This window comes from Spodoptera frugiperda, chromosome 17, assembly GCF_023101765.2.
Source record: "Spodoptera frugiperda isolate SF20-4 chromosome 17, AGI-APGP_CSIRO_Sfru_2.0, whole genome shotgun sequence".
NCBI lineage: Eukaryota > Metazoa > Arthropoda > Insecta > Lepidoptera > Noctuidae > Spodoptera > Spodoptera frugiperda.
Genome location: NC_064228.1, coordinates 1418813 through 1442288, shown reverse-complemented (window position 1 = coordinate 1442288; position 23476 = coordinate 1418813). Strand labels below are relative to the sequence as shown.

General features: G+C 39.5%; 1 protein-coding gene across 1 annotated transcript; it reads left to right on the top strand.

Annotated features, from left to right (window-relative positions):
* Positions 1-603: 603 nt before the first annotated feature.
* On the top strand, positions 604-22413 carry LOC118276549 (RNA-binding protein 25). Its single transcript, XM_050699660.1, has 24 exons — positions 604-963; positions 3805-3961; positions 4553-4777; positions 5338-5508; positions 5978-6084; positions 9039-9268; positions 9519-9623; positions 9988-10053; positions 14366-14548; positions 14873-15041; positions 15345-15620; positions 15652-15750; positions 15912-16010; positions 16172-16270; positions 16432-16530; positions 16692-16790; positions 16851-17050; positions 17677-17923; positions 18594-18681; positions 19411-19440; positions 19882-20034; positions 20552-20730; positions 21286-21441; positions 22201-22413. The coding sequence occupies exons 1-24, from the start codon at positions 886-888 to the stop codon at positions 22291-22293; spliced, it is 3408 nt and encodes a 1135-aa protein (XP_050555617.1). The 5' UTR covers positions 604-885; the 3' UTR covers positions 22294-22413.
* Positions 22414-23476: the final 1063 nt, after the last annotated feature.

Genomic DNA, 23476 nt, shown 5'->3' with positions numbered 1-23476 from the left:
ATTACGATTACAGAAGGAGTGTGATTTAACGATGTGACGTAACTAATTTACTGACAGACAGACTGACGGACAGGACTAGTTAACTGCAACGAGATGCATGTGTGATAACGATAACATTGATGTGTGATTTACGATGTGAGTACGAAAATTTCACAAGATTATACATATTTGAAATACCCGCTTCGTCGACCGGTTTGCCTAATAAGGATTTGATTTCCATGTTAGGCAAAGTATTCTTGGAGTTTATTCGGTTTTTAGAAAAAAAAAACAACGCATATATTCAAATCATTTTTGAAATGTTATAGTATCTAGTCATTAAAATTATTTACTCAGAAACCCAAACCCATTCCATTACAGCGCCATCTAGTGCAAACTCTAAGAAGTTTTGATCGGTTTTGAAACAAATATTTTTTCATCAAAATAATTTATTAAATTGCAAATATTGCAATAGCTATATAATATCTGAGTAGTTATTCTAATTATTAATGTTTTTAATTTTGGGGAAACAGATTTCCTTTAACTTTCCAGACGTAGTTTCTCGTCTATAGAACCTCTTTACATTTCTGAACGAAACCACAGACTAGCGCTATTGACAATCTGACATGTTAAAATGTTAAATTGTAAAAAAACAATATGGCTGCTAAAGTAACCATGTTGGTGATAAAAGTGAATTTCGTGAATTGTGGTTTATAGTGAGATTTTAAGATTGTTTTTAATAGATCCTAGTTATAGTAATATATTTATTATTTAATGTCAGTAGAAATTGCTACTTATTTAGTGAATTTATTTGTAAAAAAAGTGAACGCGTCACCGGTGGTGATTTTGTGGTGAAATCTGGCGGTCACCAGTGCAGCCAAGCCGTAAGCCCAGGTATTAAGCGGTAAGATGTCGTTCCCGCCTCGGCCGCCGCTGGTGCCATACGGGATAGCGCCTGGAGTCGTCACAATGCAGATGCCCACACATGTAAGTCTTGAAGGGCCTAACCTCGCTACAAACTAAGCTGCTGATGCAGAAACGGGATCCATCAGACAGCTGATTCATCATACATTTCCGTTATAAAATTATGCATAGTCGATCAGTATCAGTTTTCACAAGATAATAGTAATTTATTCAAGCATGAAACAGTGTTTCAGTTACACCTTGTCATTCGCAAGGACTTGTAAAATTTGATACGTTACAAACGGTCCCTTAGTATTCTGTATCGGTTTTAAGATTTCTCAAAGTGTATTGACAATCTTGTGAAAATATTTCCAAAGGTATGACTTTCATTCCCATTTTATTTTAATACCACATTTTTTGGCATTTTTACACATTAGCTTCCATTGTATAACAGTAAAATGTTAATTATGAAGTGCATAAATAATAACTGGTTTATCTTTGAATGAAAAAGTACATTTAAAATTGAGATCTAAATCAAAGAAATATAGTTTACTTTTCATTATTTTTTGTAAATTAATAATAATTTAAATGGTGATTATTACACATACTTTACTAAACCAAAGGTGCCTAAACCATAGATCAATGTTTACCAATTTTTTAGTTTTGACTGTCCAAGACATCCCTCATCTTCAGCCTTGTCAGATGTGAGATTTCATATTTACTGCATGGTATTTTTATAATTTCATTAGTAACATAGCTATTTATTAATTTATTTTAATTAATTTAACATTAATCTTTCATTTCAACTTATTCTAATGACTATAAAGTAGTTCCTGAAAACCTGTTTCCAATAGTTTAAGATATATAGGTATATAATTTGTTTGCATTCCCAAACTAATGATAGAAATATTTTAAAATTAACATAACCTTAGCAGCACAGTATTTATTGACTTAAAACATATTGAATTTGAGACAAAATTTAGATATTATAAGAATTTTGTTTATTTTGACAAAATAAAAGATACAGTATAAACAATCTACAACTCATAAAAATACCATTTTATGAGAATAAGATCTAAATGTGAGTAGAAAATGTTATAGAATTTGTTTTCTAATTTAACTTTGTGTTTAATTCATATTGTGATGATTATCACCATAAACAGAATCTATCAGTGCCTTAGATAATCAAAACAATTTATGGTAGGTAATTATTATTTATTTATTGAACTTAATTTATTTCATTGTCACATTAACCTATTAACCTAACTCTCAACTATTCAATATTACGGTTGGTGGCAATAATAACTCAGTTATAACTCTTATAACACAATTATTGTTATTGTTTAAAATATAATACCATGCTCGGAAAGTGATAGGCAGAAATGCTTTACACTGATTCTGATTTCATAATTGACCGGCTTTTACTTGTGGCTTTTTTCGATGTGAATTAATCTTATATGGGAGTATTAGACATTTGTATGGAAAATAGGTTGAGTTGACAAAATGTTCATACTCAGCTACTTCTGTGTGGTTTCTCCCACTCTGCTAGGCTTATTTTGATCATGGCATGGTATTTTATGGCCTTGGAGTTTCCTTATTAAAGGAATATCTAATACATTTCTTTTTTAAATCAGTCCAGGACTTACAAAAATTTGTGCAAACAAACAAATAACCTCTTCAGTATAATAAACTCTTCAATATAATAGTATAATATAAGATAGTTGGGACTTGAAACATCTTGATTTTTTAATGTTTCTCTCTTATTAGTGCAGTTATCAATGTTTTTATTTTTTCTGTATGAAATAGAGTTTCAATCTTTTCAAAGAAATTGGTATGTTATTTTTGTGGTGTTTTAGACTGGTATTTTTTCCATTCTCCTGTGTGGTGCCTACATAAAACTCTCAGAACTTTCATTTAATTTTTAATCTTTGTATTAACTTATTTGTTGCATGTATTCTACATGTTGTAGGTAAATGCTTGTTTTCACTAAACAGTAGAACTTAAAAAATAATACCATGGAACTAATAAGACTTTAAACACCATGGGAGTCACTAGTGACTGACATTAGCAGAGGATTTGCCTTCAACAGTTTTCTATTGGTAGTCAAAGACTTAACACATTGTGTGCCAGAACACAGATCTACACAAGACACTATTTACTTACTATTGTTGTCTTGTATACAAAAGGTTGGTTAGTTTCATTGAAGTGTAAATATAATAATAATCTCTCATGGTTGTTTTCAGTTATTAGCATTGTAAATAAATCTCACTTCAAATATTTTATTTTAAATCTATGTTTAATTGGAAGTAGTGTTAAAGCATGACAAATAACTCTTGTACACTAATAATACCTGTTATTATATTAATTGTTATTGTTAAACTACTAATATTGATTATGTATGCTTAAACACAACACTTCTACTTTGAATAATATTGTTATATTATGTTTTTTTTGCTCAATTCTTAATCTCTACAGTCTACATGCATGATTACTCATGTTAGTTATGCAGTATTAGTAGTGTCAAATGTAGGTAAAATAAGTATGATTTTTTCAAACATTTCAAAATTAATTAATTAATAACTAAATAATCCTTAAAACTTCAACCTTAAAAATCAATTACTTCTTGATATTTTATTTAAAAGCATTAATTTCTTTATGTAATCTTTATTTACTTTCATGAAATAGCTTTTATTTATTATTTAATGAAAGTTCTCAAACTACTCTATATCTTCAGTGCATCTACATAAAACTATAGACTGTTTAAACTTATGTTCCATTTTAAAAGCCCCGTAGAACATCTTTTTAAATACTAATTCCCCTAAATAATTCCGTTCATCACTTTTACCTAGCATCTGCGAGGTCTTGGGCTTATTCTCTTTATTTTTTCCTTGTATTATATGGTAATAGGATCCTTTTATGTCACAGGTGATGGTGGGAGCATACAGTGCAAGCGGTGCGGGCGGCGGACGAGGGGCCCTGCTGCCTGCGCCCCCGCCCGGCAAGGCCGTCATCTCTCGCGGACCGACGCGCAACGCTAACGGTGCAAAGGATCCTGAGGGACCTGCCGTTACAGTCTTCATAGGTAAGAATGAAGAGCTATATAGTTATTTACGTTATGTAACAAAACAGATTATAGATGCCACTGATGAAGGTCCGTCTCATTGCAACAGCATAGAACTACTTGACATACTTCTTGCATCCACTGGTTATTTTCTCTGCACCACCCAAGGATCGGACGAGTAGGAAATGCTAACTACATTATGTCCTATGTATTTATGTGCATGAATAAATAAATAAAACATAGAAAACAAGGGTTCAGTATTACCCAGCATTCATGATAACTTCATCTTCCCCTAATTGGCAAGGAGTCTCTTAAGAATAGTTAACAAGTTCTTATTAGTAATATTATAGAGATTAGAATTGGCACTCATAGCCCAAATTCTATAGGTCTTTTATTTTTTTAATGAATATTTGAAGAATTTGAATATTTTTTTAAATGTGGCATACATTTAATATGTGTGATATTGCATTTTTAATCAGATTTATTTAGATAATTTACAATCTACTAAGGTTATAGTGGCAAAAAGTAACTATTTTGTTTAACCAACTTTGTAAATATTTTATTTCGGTGTTTATACTTATGTATTAAAACGTCTACATTGTATTGTTACAGGTAACATATCCTCTAGAGCTCCGGACGCCATGATCCGCTCCCTACTGGGCGCTTGTGGCCCCGTGCTCAGTTGGAAACGTGTGTCCACGTTTGGATTCAGTGAGTTCGCCAGTCCCGAGGCGGCGCTGCGCTGCGTGCGGCTACTGAACAGTAGACCCGTGGCTGACAAACAGCTGCTTGCCAAGACTGATGGCAAGATGCAGGCTTTAGTTGATACTTATAAAAGTGAGTAAATTACCATGAACTGGCTGCATAATCCATATTTTTAGTACCAAACACCTATTTCTTTTTTTTGAGGGAGGAAAATCATCCAATGACTTCTCCCGCCTTGGGTGAGACGGGAGGGATTGTCAGACTCTCACTGACTAAAACCACCCGTTCCTTCTCCTGCTTTGAGCCGGAGCCCCTGTAACCATTTACATTGTCCGGGTCAGGACCATACACCCTTACATCCTCATTTATAATATTAATTCCCACGAATATTCTGATTAGAATAGAATACAATAATATATGATCAGCTTCCTTAAACAATAAATGCCCTAAACTGCAATAAAGTTAAAGAAAGTCTTGAAAGACAATTTGACTGTTTATGAGTAGCTTTTTCTATGGGCATCAGTTCATAATATCCAACATTTTAACTACTCAACGTTACTACCTGATTTAACATGCTACTATTTAATTAAGTAGTAAGTGTAGTTTTTCTCCAATAGCCCATGTAGTAATTATACAGAAAGATGCTTAGGAATGAAGTTGACAACATCCTCATATTTCTGTTTCCTTTCCAGCTGAGCAGCGGTCCAGGCTCGGTCAGGAGGAGGGCGCCCCGGGCACGGAGGGCGAGGCCTCCTACCTGGACGCCCGACAGAGGGCGCTCGACGAGGCCGCCGAGCGACGCCTGCAACAGATTATGCGCGATTACCAGGACGATATTAATAATTATGAGCTGCTGCAAAAGGGTTAGTATTATTTGTGCTATAAGTTTTTAAACTGACATGATCACTAACACTATTGTTAGAACTCGAAACGGGATATTTACCATGTTTTTCTATTTTTATGAGTTTCCGATATTTCGGCACTGTTGCAAGCGCCATGATCACGGATGAACTGAACTGAAACTCATTTGTGCTCTCAATACGATTATTGAGAGCACAAATGAGTTTCAGTCTTTGTCGATACAAAGAACAATATCCTGAGTTTTACCTATACATAGTCTCAAATTATAACTATGACGCTCGAAGCACTGTATTTCATTTCAGTAAGCTTGTTTGAAACAGTATTCACAGTCCAATTGGTATTCTAATTGGACATATTAGTGTTAAAAGCCATTTTCTTTTAATTTGTAATCTAACTATGTAAAAAGCATTAGTAAAATCAAAGTATATTATGGTGTTTCTTATACTAATAATTATACATTTGTATCCGCAGAGGAAGCGATCTCCAAAACGGCGCGCGTGCTCGAGGAAGCCGACATATCTGAGGAGAAGCGCGATGTGATCCATCGCGAGATTGGCAAGTTCCGCGAGAGTATGAAGGTAAGATCGCACCCGCGTCACGCCCCGGCCCCGTCCCCAATCTTGTCCAATCCCATCCCCAAACTCACCCACATCATGCCGAAACTCAACCCGCATTGCCACCAAACTCATCCCGTCCTATCACTAAACTCAGCCCATCCCATTCCCAAACTCAACCCATCCCATTCCCAAACTCTGCCCATCCCATTCCCAAACTCAGCCCATCTCAGTACCAAACTCAGCCAAACCCATTCCCAAACTCAGCCCATCCCATTCCCAAACTGCCCATATCATCCCACTCACTTTTTTAGCTCCATAGCAACAAGCCGCGCCCACGCCTGACTCCAAGGACACAGTAGTGAGTACATTCCCTCACAAATTTCACATTAGGGGCAAATATTTTAAAACATTTATTCCAAAATGTGGTACAAATCGGGTCGGTTTAAATGTTCATTTCATAAATTACAGTTTTTAATCGCAATTTTATCGGCATGCAATGGTTAATGGATCGTGACTCGTGACAGGGTATGAAAGCATTTTATTTTATTTATGGTCCTATACTCAAACGCCATTCAGTTTTAAATCTTCATGTCTTAAGAGTATTTCTGTCACTACAAATACTTTACTAAGTGACAGAGACACCGTGATATTTAAGTACAACCTAAAATTGAATGGCATCTCAGTATTCGGCCGTTAGTCAGTTATTTAGACTTAAAAAAATAATATAAGATGCGTATTTTTTTTTCATAGAAACAAGTGTAATATGTACTCAAGTCTCTTGTCGTTTTTAAGCTTCATGTTGACATTATGTTAAAGGGAAATCTAGTAATGACTGATCCTCTTTGTATTTGCTTCATGTGTTTTAATGAAGGAAAAAATACGTGTCGAATATTTAAATTTATTACTTAAAAGACACTACTTTTTCACTTATTCGTTTTCAGTCGTATATTTTTTTAGACATACTAATTTCTAATTTCTATAATTTACTATTTATCATCAAATTCACTGTTTGTATGTTCACCGCTGGCCATTTACGAGGATCTCATATAAACCAGGGATGACTTTGGTGATCATTGTTTTGACAGCTGCGCAATTTGACAGTTGGCAACATTTGTACAATGGACCTAAAAGTGAAGTCACGCGATATTTCAAATCAATATTATCCTCGAAAGTATTTTCTACAAGACGACATTAAAACCATAATTAGTCATCTACCATATTATTCTTATAAAGTTACAGTTTAGTTTCGATCTTTTGGGAATATTTTTGACACCTTATTTTACTATTCAAATGTTGTCAATTGTGACGTTATATGTGACGTAGTAATGATATAGATTATTATTAAATAAAATAAAAATACATTTAGCTACATCATGAGTGAGAGACATATTATTAAATAATCAGATAATGATATTTGTAATAGTTTTCTGTCAAACTAAGTACATTTACAGTCAGCAATGAGAGCTGTCTTTTATGTCTCCTAGATGGCACTAGTGCAGCATAAGGCTATGTAGTCCTTGTTGATCAATTAAGTTACTTCAAAGTTCTTCTACTAAGTTTTTTAATAGCTGTGCTATCAAATTCTCTCTAATTCAGGCACGATATCTGTCATTGCCGACATTTATCATTGCGGCATTTCAAAAACAGAGATAGAAAAAATAAAAATGGTGTTATATAGCTTAGTATTTTGGTCTATATTTGGTTTGGTAAGCGTTGTAAGTTTTGTTTAACTAAATTATTTGTATTTCGTTTTCGTCGCTTGCCTGCTGTTATAATCATCAGATTTGTAACACTAAGATACAATGTTTAATCCTATTGACTTTATATCACGCGTGTAACTATAGTAAAATAATCAATTTGGGCCATTACTACTTTTAATCTGTTTAATACATACATTATATCGAATCAGATTTAAATTGCATTTCAAAAATCATATCAGTTAATTGACGTTTTTTGACATATTATGTGCATAATTTATGGTTTTATGTAAACAGTCGCTCTGGTCGATTACTAAATTGTAGTGTAGTGATTCTATACTATGTTTCATACAATTTCTACAAGACTATTACTAGTCTTAATACTATGAAAATATATGTCTGTGTATCACCGACACTTTCCTTACAATTTTGAATAATTTATACCTCGTTTAATTTTGATTTCAATACTGGATACCATCGTAGTCTATGAAGAGTCAATGGGATTGAATATGTTAGAAAATGCTTTTGTTACTACTGTAAAATAATAATAATCAGATATATGTACTGTATAGGCTCATATTGCTGTTCATACATGTCAGAGGTCCAAGAAATCAATGTGATGAACTATATTTCTTTTCAAATATTTTGTTGCTCGGATTTTTGTGAGAGCAGTCATAAGAACATTTGGGCTTGTTGGTTACTTGGACCATATTCACATATTTCAATACCTAATTTAATAATTATGATACTGTCATGGGTACTATTAAGACAGGAGAATAGGTATTTAAAATATAATTTGACAACAAGAATAAAACAGCGAGCGTTAGCTATCCGCAACGTCGGGCGGCGGCGCGGCGGAGTAACATATAGTGCGGCCGGGGGCCGGGAGCGGCGCCACAGCGCGTGAGTAGCCGCCGCCGCCCGCCCGCGCCGTGTCGGGCGCGCGGCGGATGTACTTCGTAGCCAGTGTCACACCCAGTGGTCAGTAGGTGGCGATTTTCAGATGCGGCGGAGCGGCCTCGGCGGGGAGCGGCGCATCCTTGTCGCTCGTACTATCGCGTGCTAGCGCCCGACCACCCTCAATCGTATGAAATTGATCTTGCTCGACTTATCAGTCGGCGCGGGCTCGCTGACTCGACGCTGGCTCCTCGACCTGTCTTAATAAGGACCGTGCGGGCGCGTCAGCAAGGCCGCGCCGTAGTTTGTTGGTTCGTGTGCGAACTGTGACATCGTAAACACGCGGCCGCCCGCGCACTCAGTGTATATGTTTGGGCGCAGGAGGAGGCCGAGGTCGTCGTGCGACGCAAGCGGGACAACAAGGACGAGCCCGAGCGGCCGCGCGAGCGGGACGAGCGACGCGAGCGGGACGACCGCCGCGAGCGACCCGCCGAGCGGGATCGGGAGCGCGACAAGGACCGCGAGCGAGACAGAGACCGGGAACGCGATCGAGACAAGGAGAGAGATAGAGATGCCAGAGATAAAGATCGTCGCCGTCGGAGTACTTCGAGGTAAGATTGAAACTTTTTAATGTTATATGTCATTTTAAAATGTATTCTAACCGCCATACTCAGAGTCATTTATTGGTTACTTAATCCTGTCCTTAGCAATTGTTTTCGATATAAAATCGTTACTAAGAAATAGTTTAAGTAATAATTAAATGTCTCTGAGTGCGGCAGTGAGTGCGTCAGTAAGTGTGATTATAATTATGTAAGTATTATAATAAGCAACGCTTTAATGTAAAATGTAATCTTGTTTCAGGAGTAAAGACCGACGCGAGGAACGTGACAAGGAGAGGGAGAGGGAACGCGAAGAGAGGGAACGAGACAGAGAACGGGAACGGGAGCGAGAAAGAGAAAGGGAGAGGTTAGTAGTAGATACTAGTTGACTTTGACTTTGTAAAGGACATCACCCATTTTAAACCTTAAATAAAATCGAAGGTTTAATCCGCAGTTTTAGTAGTATTATCAAAATGCTTACGGGGTCAAGTACTACCAGATTATTATATTTTTTAATTTTGACGACGAATTTAGACCATAATTGTACTGAGCGTGGGTGATGTGCTTTGTGTTTTATTTCATAATATTTATACTGGCATACAAATCGAAAATGAAACATATTGTCCAAATCAATATTTTATTTTAATGACGAGTTTAACGAAGTAATTTAGTTTTGACTTAGGAAACTCAAATTTGAAATTAATATTTATTAATTATGTCTTTTATTGCAGGGAGCAACGCGAGCGAGAACGAGAGAGGGAGATACGTGAGCGAGAGAGGGAAAGAGAAAGGGAACGGTAATTATAGCTTTATACTATTTTATTATCAGGACAAAAATGTGTCTAGCTGCTAGTCTTTCAGTATCTAATAATAATGTTTCAGTTTAACCTTAAAAATAATGAGTGAAAAATGGCTTTCGCATTGGTTAATCATATTAATTAATTTGATTGCAAAGCTAAACTGCGGGCAACCGGCGGACGCGCAACGTGTAGTGGGTTCGATTCCCACACGGAGCAACTCTTTGTGTGATCCATTAGGGTCTGGGTGTCGTGTTTGTGATATGGTATGTTTGTAAACGCATCCACGACAGAGAAGGAAAGCCTAGTGTTGGGCAACGTTTTTTAAAAAGGAAAGAATCTTCTACATGTATCAAACTCGTTACTACAACAACGAACAGCCGAAACTTCTGAACCTAGGAAGCTGAAACTTAACATGCTCCTTGAGGAGTGTAGACATGGTAGGCAGGCAAGCAAGCAAGCAAGCAAGCATTAAGAGAGGATATCACGAAATTCCCATAGGAGCGATAGAGACAGGAATCACCTATTTCTGCATAGAAAGTCGCGTATATTGGAACTTGCGATTCGTTATACCGTATACCTACAATACGTACGTGCAATCAACTTACGGATCGATAAGTGAATAGTAATAAAATTGCAACGGTTACAATATTTAGGTCATATAACTGTACAGTAGAACTAGGGCTAGGTAATGCGTTCCATTCAATAGCTGTGTGATTGAAAATAATCGCTTGTTAGTCGAGTAAGAGATATTGAATTCAATTTTAGAGTCGAGTTATGTTACTCTTGGTCTGCTAAATGTAGAGCTGTATTTGATGTGTGGTAGTTCATGTCATTAAATAAATTACAGTCCTTTTTTTGGTCCTTTTGGATTCGATCTACCGTGTATCCTTGCATTCGCCAAAAATGACAGAAAATTACAAGAAAATTACCAGGCCCAATAATATATTTTTTTAATTATTTATCTGATTTACTTGACGCTCCTCCTTACTAGCTTCTATACAAAATGCGTAATGCATTAATTTTATTACCAGGGTGTCCACATTCTGGAAAGTCAGGGAAAGTCAGGGAAAAGTCAGGGAAGCTTAAGGTGGTCAGGGAAAGTCAGTGAAATTGAGGGGAAAGGAGAGAAAGTCAGGGATAGTCAGGGAAAATTGAGATTTTTTCCCAGTGATTGTGAAATGAGGGATTTAATTTTATGCTCTGGTCCGACGCTTAATCCAGGCCATAGAAGCATTTTTTTTCAGATTGAGAGTAAACTATATTATGATTTTATTGTCATAATTAGATTACTCTATTTTAATTTGAAATAAATAAATATATGTCACGATCATATCATAGTAGTAAAATTATAATACTTAAACCAAAATCAACAGTTTCAGTAGTAAAATTATAAGACTTAAACCAAAATCAACAGTTTCAGTAGTAAAATTATAAGACTTAAACCAAAATCAACAGTTTCTGTAGTAAAATTATAAGACTTAAACCAAAATCAACAGTTTCAGTAGTAAAATTATAAGACTTAAACCAAAATCAACAGTTTCAGTACCAGTAAAATTATAAGACTTAAACCAAAATCAACAGTTTCAGTACCTAGTAAAATTAAACTTCGAACTTAAATGAACAAAAAAATTCTAACCTCCACATATAATTATAAAACAAAATTAAATATCTGCTGATATAGGTAGGTACTAAATTATTATCAAGTTATAATTATTGCCAAGTTATGCCTAAATTAAATATTTTATGCTTATTATAATCTTTGAAAAATGAGATCGATAAGTAGGAAGGTATCATTATTAATCACATATTCCTTTTCTTTATTTGTAAAGCCCTTTTTAACGTCTGTTATTCCACGAGTTCTTTTTCCTTCTGTAATTCCAATTTTTTCTTTTTCTCTTCTACTTCTCTTAGCTGTTCATATTTTTCAAGGCGTCATATATAATTCTTTGCGATATAAGTGAATCTTCCAGTAAATTGATGAACAGCTAAGAGAAGTAGAAGAGAAAAAGAAAAAATGGAATTACAGAAGGAAAAAGAACTCGTGGAATCGTGTTCAAACCAAACTAACTGTAAGCCGCCGAATGTGAGCAGGCTTACTATGAGTCCCAGTGTACTAAAGAACATGTAATAACGTATTGTCGGTTATATGTAAACGAAAAACTGAATATGTATGGAAATAAAAGGAGTTACAGTCAGTTTGGTTTGAACACGGCCTAAATTTGGTCAGGGAAATTTAAAAAAATGGTCAGGGAAAGTCAGGGAAAAGTCAGGGAATTATTTTGAACATTAGCTGTGGACACCCTGATTACGTACTGGCTACAGCAGCGGAGTCTTCGCCCGCTTTCCCGTGGGATAAAAAGTATCCTATCACTCGCATCACCTAAGTCAGCTCATACCCTGTCTGTATACCAAATTTCATCAAAATTTATTTAGTAGTTTCAGCGTGATTGACGGACAATTATCCTAACATTCGAACAAAAATCTTTCATCTTTATAATATTTGCGTGTTTGGAAAACAATAATACATAAATAATAATAAACAAAATAAATAAATAATAAATAGAAATAACGGTACCACGACTATATGGCTTTATTAACTCGCGGCCCGCGTGTACTGTACATACGCAATCATGCGCAGATTGCGTAGTCGACATAGATTAATAAAATTATATTGTAACACACGTATGTCCCGTTACTTGCTATAAAGTATATAATATTATTTATTTAATGCAGTTTATTCAGTATGCCATAGGTGATCCGTCTGCTCGTTTACCGGCTTATACCGTAATAAAAAAATGTAGTCCCTTAGTCAACTCTACAAGTTGAAGGGTGCTTTTCCACCAGGAATGTGCCTTGCTACGTTGCATTGGTACACATAGCCGTTTACTGGTGGTAACGGACTCAGCTAAGCATTTTATTTTAAATGGAAAGATGCGTACTATGCATGGTTTCCTGACTATCGATACGTCGTATACTCGAGCTACGCATCTTCATTTACTTTGCGGCGGCTCATCCTCATAGCACACGTTACTTACAAATCTACATAGCGTATAGTATCAGTGGAAAAGGTTACATAGTTTCACAGCTTAGCTATTACATTTCGTAGCATAGCTACATAGCATATCTCAGGTGGAAAAACACCTCAAAGAAAAATTTTAATGTTAGGTAGCTAGGCTTGGCGTAACTGTTTTTCATCAATCGTCACATAATCTATGGCCATGGTAACACAGTAAGAAAACCGTTAGAATAATTTGTTAGAATTGCGCGACTTTTATAATAAAGGTATTGGCGTAAGTTTTTACGGTTAAACGATAAGGCGTCTCACTCGTCAGTGGTCGGCAATAGTCGGCAATAGTCGTTAGAGGTCGGCAGTGATTATGTTGGAGATCTACCCGTATATTAGGACCCGTTATGAAATATTGGGGTAAATTATATTTTTTTTGTACTCTAACTAGTCTCTATTAAAGCAGTGGTTACCAAAGTTGTCTGGACTATGACCAATTTAAATCAAGTTCCTAAATTCAGGACCTTTTTTTTTTTCTTTTTTGAGGGGGGAAAATCATCCAATGACTTTTCTCGCCTTGGGCGAGGCGAGAGGGAGTGTCAGACTCTTACTGACTAAAAACCACCTCGTTCCTTCTCCTGCCTTTCGAGCTGGAGCCCCGGTAAACCCGCTAGGTAGTCCGGGACCTACCTTAAGTGAATTAAACCGTCACCAATATGAAAAAATAAATACAGAACGGTTGGTTAGTATGTCTTTATACAGACAAGGCCCACTAAACATTCGTTTTCGACCTACCAATAGGTCACGACCCATAGTTTGGGAAACCCTGCTCTAGAGTATACAATGTTGTTTGGTAAAGCGCTCCGTGCAATACGTGAGTGAGTTATTTGTTATGAAGTTTGTAACTCCGAATTTAATTTGGTTTCGTCAAGTTATTGGGTATTGTTTGTCGGCAATCAATAACGTTTTTTATGTTTTTGGGATAGAGTTTAATTTAGGTACTTTTTAATAATCGATTCTGGCTAAATTAGTTATTTTCGATTGTTGATGACAGGCTGTGTAACAATGTTTTTATTTTTTTAGTCATTAGACTACTGAACTTTTTATTTAACTTTTGAAAGCCTTTGCCCTGCAATAGGACGAAAATAGCTAATAATATTAAAATAGTAATTGACTACCTACTAGTACTAGGGATTTCAGATTTAGTTTTTTATAGGCTAAAATATTATTAGGCATTTTCTAAAATATTCTGTAGTATTTCAATTTAATATAGTATATATAGTAACATTATGCTTTTGTTTCCAGTGAACGTGAACGCGAGCGAGAACGCGAACGCGACAGAGAACGCGAGCGGTCCCGCGAGCGGTCGCGCGGTCGCAGCCGCAGCGAGGCGGACGCCCGGAAGGACAAGGAACAGGAGGACGAGGCGCGGGAGAAGAAGCGGCTGGAGAAGAAAGCCAGGGAGAAGGAAGCTGCTTACCAGGAGAGGTGAGGTTTAAATTGGGATGGGTTATAATAGCTTCTGATAGTCACGGTCACGTGTGTTCCTGAGGCTATATGAAGTACCGAACAATGAAAGGATATGGAAAATCTTTACGAGTCCAAAAATCTGTGTGATATGTCTCTTGAATGGCGTGGTTTGTGTTTCATCGTATCAAAGTATTCATAAATAATTATTTTATTAAACTTACGATTGATATTTTTGAGAATAACCGTAGCACATTTAAAAAGAATCAACAAAATTCGTCAGATTTTTTTTAAATAGTTAGTCATGCATACGTGAGTCCAATGTTTACTATCGTTTCCTTCCAGATTGCGAAACTGGGAGAGTCGGGAACGGCGGAAGGCAAAGGAGTATGAGAAGGAAAGAGAGAGGGAGCGGTGTCGCGAGGAGGAGAGGGAGAAGGAGGCCAAGCGGCTGAAGGAGTTCCTGGAGGACTACGATGACGAGAGGGACGACCACAAGTACTACAAGGGCAAGGTAAGCTTCAATATTACCATAATTTCTTTCTCAGCTTGCATTAATTGGCTGGACTGGCTACATAATATGATGAACAATGAAACAATGTAACCAAGAATTGTATTGTGAATCTGATTGAAAAAGAGTAACCTATGGAGTTTCTAACTCGTTCTTCTCCATAGGAATCTGCACTTTGAAACGAGCAAATAGCTTTGCTAGGAGATTAACGGCCAGACAGATGTTTAAAAGTCCCAGTCTATTTGATATAAATAATTTGATTTTGTTTTTAAACATATAAATAATAAAAACTTTCTATAATTCAAGGAGCTACAACGAAGACTCGGCTTACGAGTGCGCGAAGCAGAAGCCGACGCTCGGGAACGGGCTCGAGAAGCCGAGGAGTTAGAAGCTTTACGCGCCCGAGTGTGGGGCTCCCGGCCGCCGGACGACCCCGGGGCGCGCGCGGCGTACGAGCGGGCGCGCGCGGCGCTGGACGCGCAGTACCGGCCGCGCCTGCTCATCGACGTCAGTCTGCAGCACGACCAGCAGCGCGCGCAGGAACTGCAGCGCGCCGAGCGCAGGGAGGAGGCACGCCGGGAGGTACGTGGACTATACTTTACTCATTAATCAGTACCGGCCGCGCCTGCTCATCGACGTCAGTCTGCAGCACGACCAGCAGCGCGCGCAGGAACTGCAGCGCGCCGAGCGCAGGGAGGAGGCACGCCGGGAGGTACGTGGACTATACTTTACTCATTAATCAGTACCGGCCGCGCCTGCTCATCGACGTCAGTCTGCAGCACGACCAGCAGCGCGCGCAGGAACTGCAGCGCGCCGAGCGCAGGGAGGAGGCACGCCGGGAGGTACGTGGACTATACTTTACTCATTAATCAGTACCGGCCGCGCCTGCTCATCGACGTCAGTCTGCAGCACGACCAGCAGCGCGCGCAGGAACTGCAGCGCGCCGAGCGCAGGGAGGAGGCACGCCGGGAGGTACGTGGACTATACTTTACTCATTAATCAGTACCGGCCGCGCCTGCTCATCGACGTCAGTCTGCAGCACGACCAGCAGCGCGCGCAGGAACTGCAGCGCGCCGAGCGCAGGGAGGAGGCACGCCGGGAGGTACGTGGACTATACTTTACTCATTAATCAGTACCGGCCGCGCCTGCTCATCGACGTCAGTCTGCAGCACGACCAGCAGCGCGCGCAGGAACTGCAGCGCGCCGAGCGCAGGGAGGAGGCACGCCGGGAGGTACGTGGACTATACTTTACTCATTAATCAGTACCGGCCGCGCCTGCTCATCGACGTCAGTCTGCAGCACGACCAGCAGCGCGCGCAGGAACTGCAGCGCGCCGAGCGCAGGGAGGAGGCACGCCGGGAGGTACGTGGACTATACTTTACTCATTAATCAGTACCGGCCGCGCCTGCTCATCGACGTCAGTCTGCAGCACGACCAGCAGCGCGCGCAGGAACTGCAGCGCGCCGAGCGCAGGGAGGAGGCACGCCGGGAGGTACGTGGACTATACTTTACTCATTAATCAGTACCGGCCGCGCCTGCTCATCGACGTCAGTCTGCAGCACGACCAGCAGCGCGCGCAGGAACTGCAGCGCGCCGAGCGCAGGGAGGAGGCACGCCGGGAGGTACGTGGACTATACTTTACTCATTAATCAGTACCGGCCGCGCCTGCTCATCGACGTCAGTCTGCAGCACGACCAGCAGCGCGCGCAGGAACTGCAGCGCGCCGAGCGCAGGGAGGAGGCACGCCGGGAGGTACGTGGACTATACTTTACTCATTAATCAGTACCGGCCGCGCCTGCTCATCGACGTCAGTCTGCAGCACGACCAGCAGCGCGCGCAGGAACTGCAGCGCGCCGAGCGCAGGGAGGAGGCACGCCGGGAGGTACGTGGACTATACTTTACTCATTAATCAGTACCGGCCGCGCCTGCTCATCGACGTCAGTCTGCAGCACGACCAGCAGCGCGCGCAGGAACTGCAGCGCGCCGAGCGCAGGGAGGAGGCACGCCGGGAGGTACGTGGACTATACTTTACTCATTAATCAGTACCGGCCGCGCCTGCTCATCGACGTCAGTCTGCAGCACGACCAGCAGCGCGCGCAGGAACTGCAGCGCGCCGAGCGCAGGGAGGAGGCACGCCGGGAGGTACGGACAACTTTATTTAGGGATAAAAACAATGTGGCTTCTCTTAAGCCTACTTTAAGTAAAGAGTTCTTCTGTGTCTTAAAATTAGTAGAGCTTTATCTTGAATGTTTTCTATAATAAACCATTCCTTTCACTTAGTTTAGTATGTCTCACGATAATTATTATGAAAATGCATCTTACGTCCAATACTGATGGTGTAGATGTGAATAAAATTATATATAGAGATAATAAATGTGAACTTAAACAGAGTATTTTATAGTTTACGTTATAAAAGTTAACGTTTGAAATGAAAAGATCTGTGTGTTTTTCATAATTTATTTTAGAAAGCAAAATTGAAACATATTGATAGTAATAATAAGAGCAAGAGCAATTTGATTCAAGTTATATTATACGATATGTTACATTTATTATTGTGCAAACAGGAACAACTTAGCGTAAACATTCGTAATTTAGCGCAATCAACATTTTTCTAAACCACTACATTATCTCCCCTCAGGCCCGTGAGCGCGCGGCCCGCGAGCGCGAGCGCTACCTGCGCCTGGCGGCGGTGCGGCAGCTGCCGCGCGAGGCCTCCCCCATCGAGTCGTCCAGCTCGGGCGCCGCCTCGCCGGCCGCGGCCTCCCCCCGCTGTCGCCGGCCGCGTCCCCCCGCGCACGCCCCCGCGCCGCCACGCGCGCCGCGCCTCGCCGCCCAGCTCCGACCCCGGCACCACCCCGCCGCAGCCCCCCACGCCCCCCCACCACGTACGTATACCACTACTGCTACTGCTTCCCCCGCTGGCTCCCACTGACTGTGTGCTTGGGATCTCCTCAGAGTCCCTCCTGGTCGGAGGAGGGACGACGGAGGGGAGTGACGGACGTACAGACTAAACCAGACGCCGTCCATTCTTGCATGTCTGTATGGAGGTGCAAGAATGCGGATACCTTCGCGGATCATAAGGTCATCAGGAACAGGGTGAGTTACCCTGTTCCATCATTTTACATTTTTATTCTATCAACATAGTTTTTTTTCATATTTTACACACCATCTCACCGCCGTACTCAGAGTTATTTAATGGTTACTTAACCCAGTCGTTAGCAATTGTTTTCGATACAAAATCGTTCCTAAAGAATAGTTTAAGTAATCATTTAATGTTTCTGAGTACGGCATTCAGTGTTCATTACGTCATCGTTTATCCCTGAAGGGGTAGGCAGAATTGTCCGTAAACTTATCGCTTACTTTTCATCAGTTTTGTTATTAAATCCCAATAATAAAGACCAACCCTGATTATATTACCTGACTTACTGTCTGAGAATTTCCAAAAAACCAAATACAACATTACCCGACCCAGGAAACGAGACCCGTAGTTCGACAGTAGTGTTTGTGACCACATAAATAATACAAGAAATAAAACATAATATCAATGCTTTGCAGACTGTGACGTCGACGGGTAGTTCACCCATCACGATCAGTTTCAAGAACCACCATAAGTTGAGCCCCTCAGCTAATGATACGCCCAACGGTAAGTACTAGACTAAGTCGCTTTGTGAGGTCCTACTGACATGGTTTGTGTATGTTTTCTTGCCTTACTATACATTAACATTTATTTATTAATAATATTTCTACTCTTGTCTGAACAATCTTGTTTGGGTTTGGGGATGATAAATTATATCGTCTTTTTAGTATACATTTCAAAAGCCTGAAAAGTAATCAAACTTTCATTATTCTATATGGTGGGTTTTCTCTAGTTAATTTATGAGATAATTGACAACTAAAAATAATTTCGCGATGTGAACACTTTATAAATCATTATTTTTAAAAATAAGTAATATTTTTCAAAATTATTAATCATTTAATTTTTCATCAAACCCATTTCAAATAAATGGTTAGTTACAAAATAAATGTCGGTACCTTTACTACGAGTTTGCTTTACATTGAACGAAATCAAAACGAAAGCGCATTCGGCGCTCTGATTGGCTGGCTCGAATGAAACAACCAATCAGAACGCCGAACGCGCTCTCATTTGGATTTCTTTGAACGTAAAACAAACTCATACTGACCCTTCAGTATTTATGAATACTCATTTGTATACTTCCATTTTCTTTATGTACAAACATATAATCTTTGAGTGTCCACCATCAGGTTGCATCGTCCAACAGTATGGTAAGCTCATTGTATTATGATGGCTCATATTACTGTGTTTTACATTTGTTTAATCAATATATTTGTACATTCACGCTGCATCGGATAGCTTGGAGGTTGGGGCACTATATGGGACGAGGTTTGGTTCACTAATAATTACTAATATAGTATTTAATTTAGTTATATGTTTTATAATTTTGATATTTTAAATTGGGTAGCAATTTTCGGACTACCTTATTAAAATCATCACACATTAACAGCCTATATATAAGTGGTCACTACTGACCAAAGGCCTCTTCTTGCACAGATAAGGTTTGAGCATTAATTACAATGCTTGCTCAATGCTGCCATTTGCATACCAAATATTTTTTATCAAGGTTATTCTATGTTAAGGACCTTTTTGTCACTATAATTCGGGGTTCGAAGCCCGATCCCTCGCCTACGATTCGAATGTGAATGGTTCATACATAAGCGATCTTTTTCCAAAAATAATACCTACTGACATCAGTAGACTGTTTTTTGACTGATCTTACATTATTTTTCAATGAATTAACATTTTTTCTTAATTATTATTTAACAGAATCAGGTCGCGTTAGACGCGTACACGCAGCGTTCGCAGGCGATGACGACGAGCCCACAGGCGGTCCCCCCCACGGGGGACATCCCCCTTCACACGGGGCCCCACCCTCACACGGAACCCCCACCGGGGGACACACACACGACCAACCACGACGTGAGTATTGCAATCATTATTTTATTAAGAATTGGTCATAAAGAACCATAGAATTCCTTTTTCTCTCGTCTATAAAAATAATACTGATATAATGGTGAACAATTGGACTTCGTATTTTGTAACGGTTATAAGAATTTTAACTGAATTAGAATTTGAAGCTATTAATAAATCGAGTCTATTAACCCGTTGTCTGTCGGAACGCAGATCTACGCGAGACACAATGTGTTTTCTATTGTGTCTTATATACCGACAGACAACGGGTTAAGGTAAGCGACCACAGGCCCGCATCGTACGGACCGCATCATCGGCAATGCCTACATGCGATGCGAACCGATGACGTCATATGGAAAGCGTGCGTTGCGTGTGATGTGGGCCTGTGGACGCTTACTTTTAGGGGCTGCACTAAATTGTATCAGATGAATGATTTAAAATTTATTTGTTTTTTAATGACATCACTAGTAGTGCCGTTTAAATCTGTTGTACAACATCATAAATACAATATAACATTTAATTACAGCAAAAGAAAAGAAAGATAAATCAAAGAAGGGCAGCAGTGGCGCCGCCAACGCGGAGGCGGCGGCCGGCGACAAGGAGAACCGCAGCGCCGAGGAGAAACGGAAACACATTAAAAGTCTCATCGACAAGATACCCACACAGAAAGATCAACTGTTCCAGTATAAACTTGATACTGCACAGGTAAGGAATAATAGATGCATAATATTATTAATATTAAGTGTGGCAGAGCCATGCTTCGGCACAAATGGGCCGGCTCGGCCTAGTCGACTTTCGACTCACAGAAAACCGACGCGAAACAACGCTTGCGTTGTATTTGAGGCCCAATTACCCACCTTCCCAATTGCCATTTCTAAGTATAAAACGTACCTAGAAGTAACGTCACGCGATATTTCAAATCAATATATCTTCGAAAGTATTTGTTTCCATTAGAAAAAAAAATCCTTGTGTAACGTTTTAAAATATAAATTAGTCATCTACCCTATTAAGTTACCGAGGAACCAATCCTCCTTACTATTCTCAAATTACCTAAAAGCTGGCAACGCATTTGCAAGTCTTGTAAGCCGTCTGTTCATTTATCGGCCTATTCCATACACAAATTCACTATGCGACTCCCATAGATTATAATTTTTTAACACACATTAACCGCCAAGTCGGACACTGGCGACTGACGCTTATTTCCCTTCAACAGTTTTCATTCGGCAGCTAATGCTTTAACTTACTTTTGCGGAATTCCAGATTGACAACGTACTAATGGAGAAGAAAATCCGGCCGTGGATAAACAAGAAGATAATCGAGTACATCGGCGAGCCGGAGCCGACGCTGGTGGACTTCATCTGCAGCAAGGTCGTCGCCGGCTCCGCGCCGCAGGGGATACTCGATGACGTGCAGATGGTGAGTTGTGGCACTCAGTTATTTATTGTGAAGTGTGGGAGAGCCATGCTTAGGCACAAATGGGCCGGCTCGACCGGAGTGATACTAACCTCACAGAAAACCGGCGTGAAACAATGCTTGCGTTGTGTGAATGAGGTTACTGGAGGCCCAATTCCCCCCTTCCCAATCTTCCCAATCCCCGGTTCCCGAACAATCACCTATTGCCTAACCCCCAAAAAGCCGGCAACGCACTTGTAACGCCTCTGGTGTTTCAAGTGTCTTGCCGGCGTACCAACAGGTGGTACGTCTGCTCGTTTACTAGTGGCGTGTTGCAAAAAGAAACAAAATTGGTTTATTTATTTACAAATTCACATATACAACATTACAGCATATCATACCTTTATAAAACTCATGTTGGGTTTAGATTAAAACGATATGTGATTAATATAAGACTGGGATTGAAGCTGATGTGAGATTGATCTTTTTCACTGATTCTATTGCATAAAGACTACTGATGAACGATTGATATTGTTGTACTGATGTAAGATTGATGTGGTACTGATGTAAGATTGATATTGACTATTGATATGGGAATCATGTTAGATTTTTTGAGATTTAACTCTTGTGGGATTTGTGTGCGAGATCTTAAGACTCAACTTTAAAATTCTAATTACATTGATGTTGTATGACTGAAAAATAGTTTATTGTCATAGGCAAGGTAAATAGAGAGATTAGAAGAGAGTGAAAAGATGTGAGTTTAATCATAACTTTATCTTACAGGTTTTAGACGAAGAAGCGGAGGTGTTCGTGGTGAAGATGTGGCGGCTGCTCATATACGAGCTGGAGGCCAAGCGGGCCGGCCTGCACAAGTGAACCTGTGCTGGCCTGCACGGACCTGTACGCACGGCCTGCGCGGCCTGCACGGACGGACGCATAGCGATAACAATATGTACCTCCTAGTCTAGCGATTAAATAAATTACAATATTATTATCTGCATGACTTTTATTTTGTTTAGTAGAGAAACATGAAGATTTCAACTTGTTTATTGAACCCTGGTTTTATCTTTGGGATTAGATGATAAGTTTCACTGTTGGGCGAATTAAAGAGACATGTGTTGCTTGACTCAACTTATTGATTTTTATATACCAACTATGACCTAGTTTTGAAACGACAAAGTGAGGGTGGAGATGAATTTATAAGATTGAATTGATTGATTACCGAGTCCTTAGAAAAAATCTTAGTAATGCGGATATAATACGGAGCAATACGGAGTCTCGAAATGTGGCCAGTATATAGCAATAGGCTCACCCCCTATTACATGGTACTTATAACACAAATGATGAAAAGTGGGTGTACATTGTACAGTGGCATTACGTGCCATATTAAGAACCTGCCAACACTTTCAGGGATAAAATGCGTGACGATACATAAGATTAAACATTGAATGTCCCTGATGTGTATCTAACTTAACTAAGATGATGTCTTTCCAATGCTGAGTTTAACGGGATTTTCTTGAAATTAAATAAGAGTAAATGGACTCAAAACAGCGCATTAAGTTCTAAATGACACTGAACTGAGTAAGGTAAACATGTAGTTATTTTGTTATTATCTGAATCTTAAGTAAATTATATGCCGGAGCTGCGGACTACCTAGCGCGTTTACCGAGGCTTCGGCTCGAAGAGCAGGGGTAGAAACGAGGTGTTTTTTAGTTAGTAAGAGTCTGACACTCCCTCTCGACTTGCCAAGCCGGGAGAAGACATAGGATGATTATCCCCCCTTTAAAGAAAGCAAGTTATACGTATTCAGTAGTACAACATAGCTGTCTTATGCATTAATTATGCAAACTCTGAAATATAAGGAATGAGGTCTCGACACTCGAACCACCTCCACTACCACTCAACAGCTCCATCCACCCAAAGATTGCTTGGGAGAGATCGCTCCGCCTTTGTACACTATCATGCTATACCTAATATGTTAACTTATGTTTAAGTTATTGAAAGGTGTACAATAAAGGCTATTTATTTATTAATAAGGTCAATCTTTTAGACGTTCGCT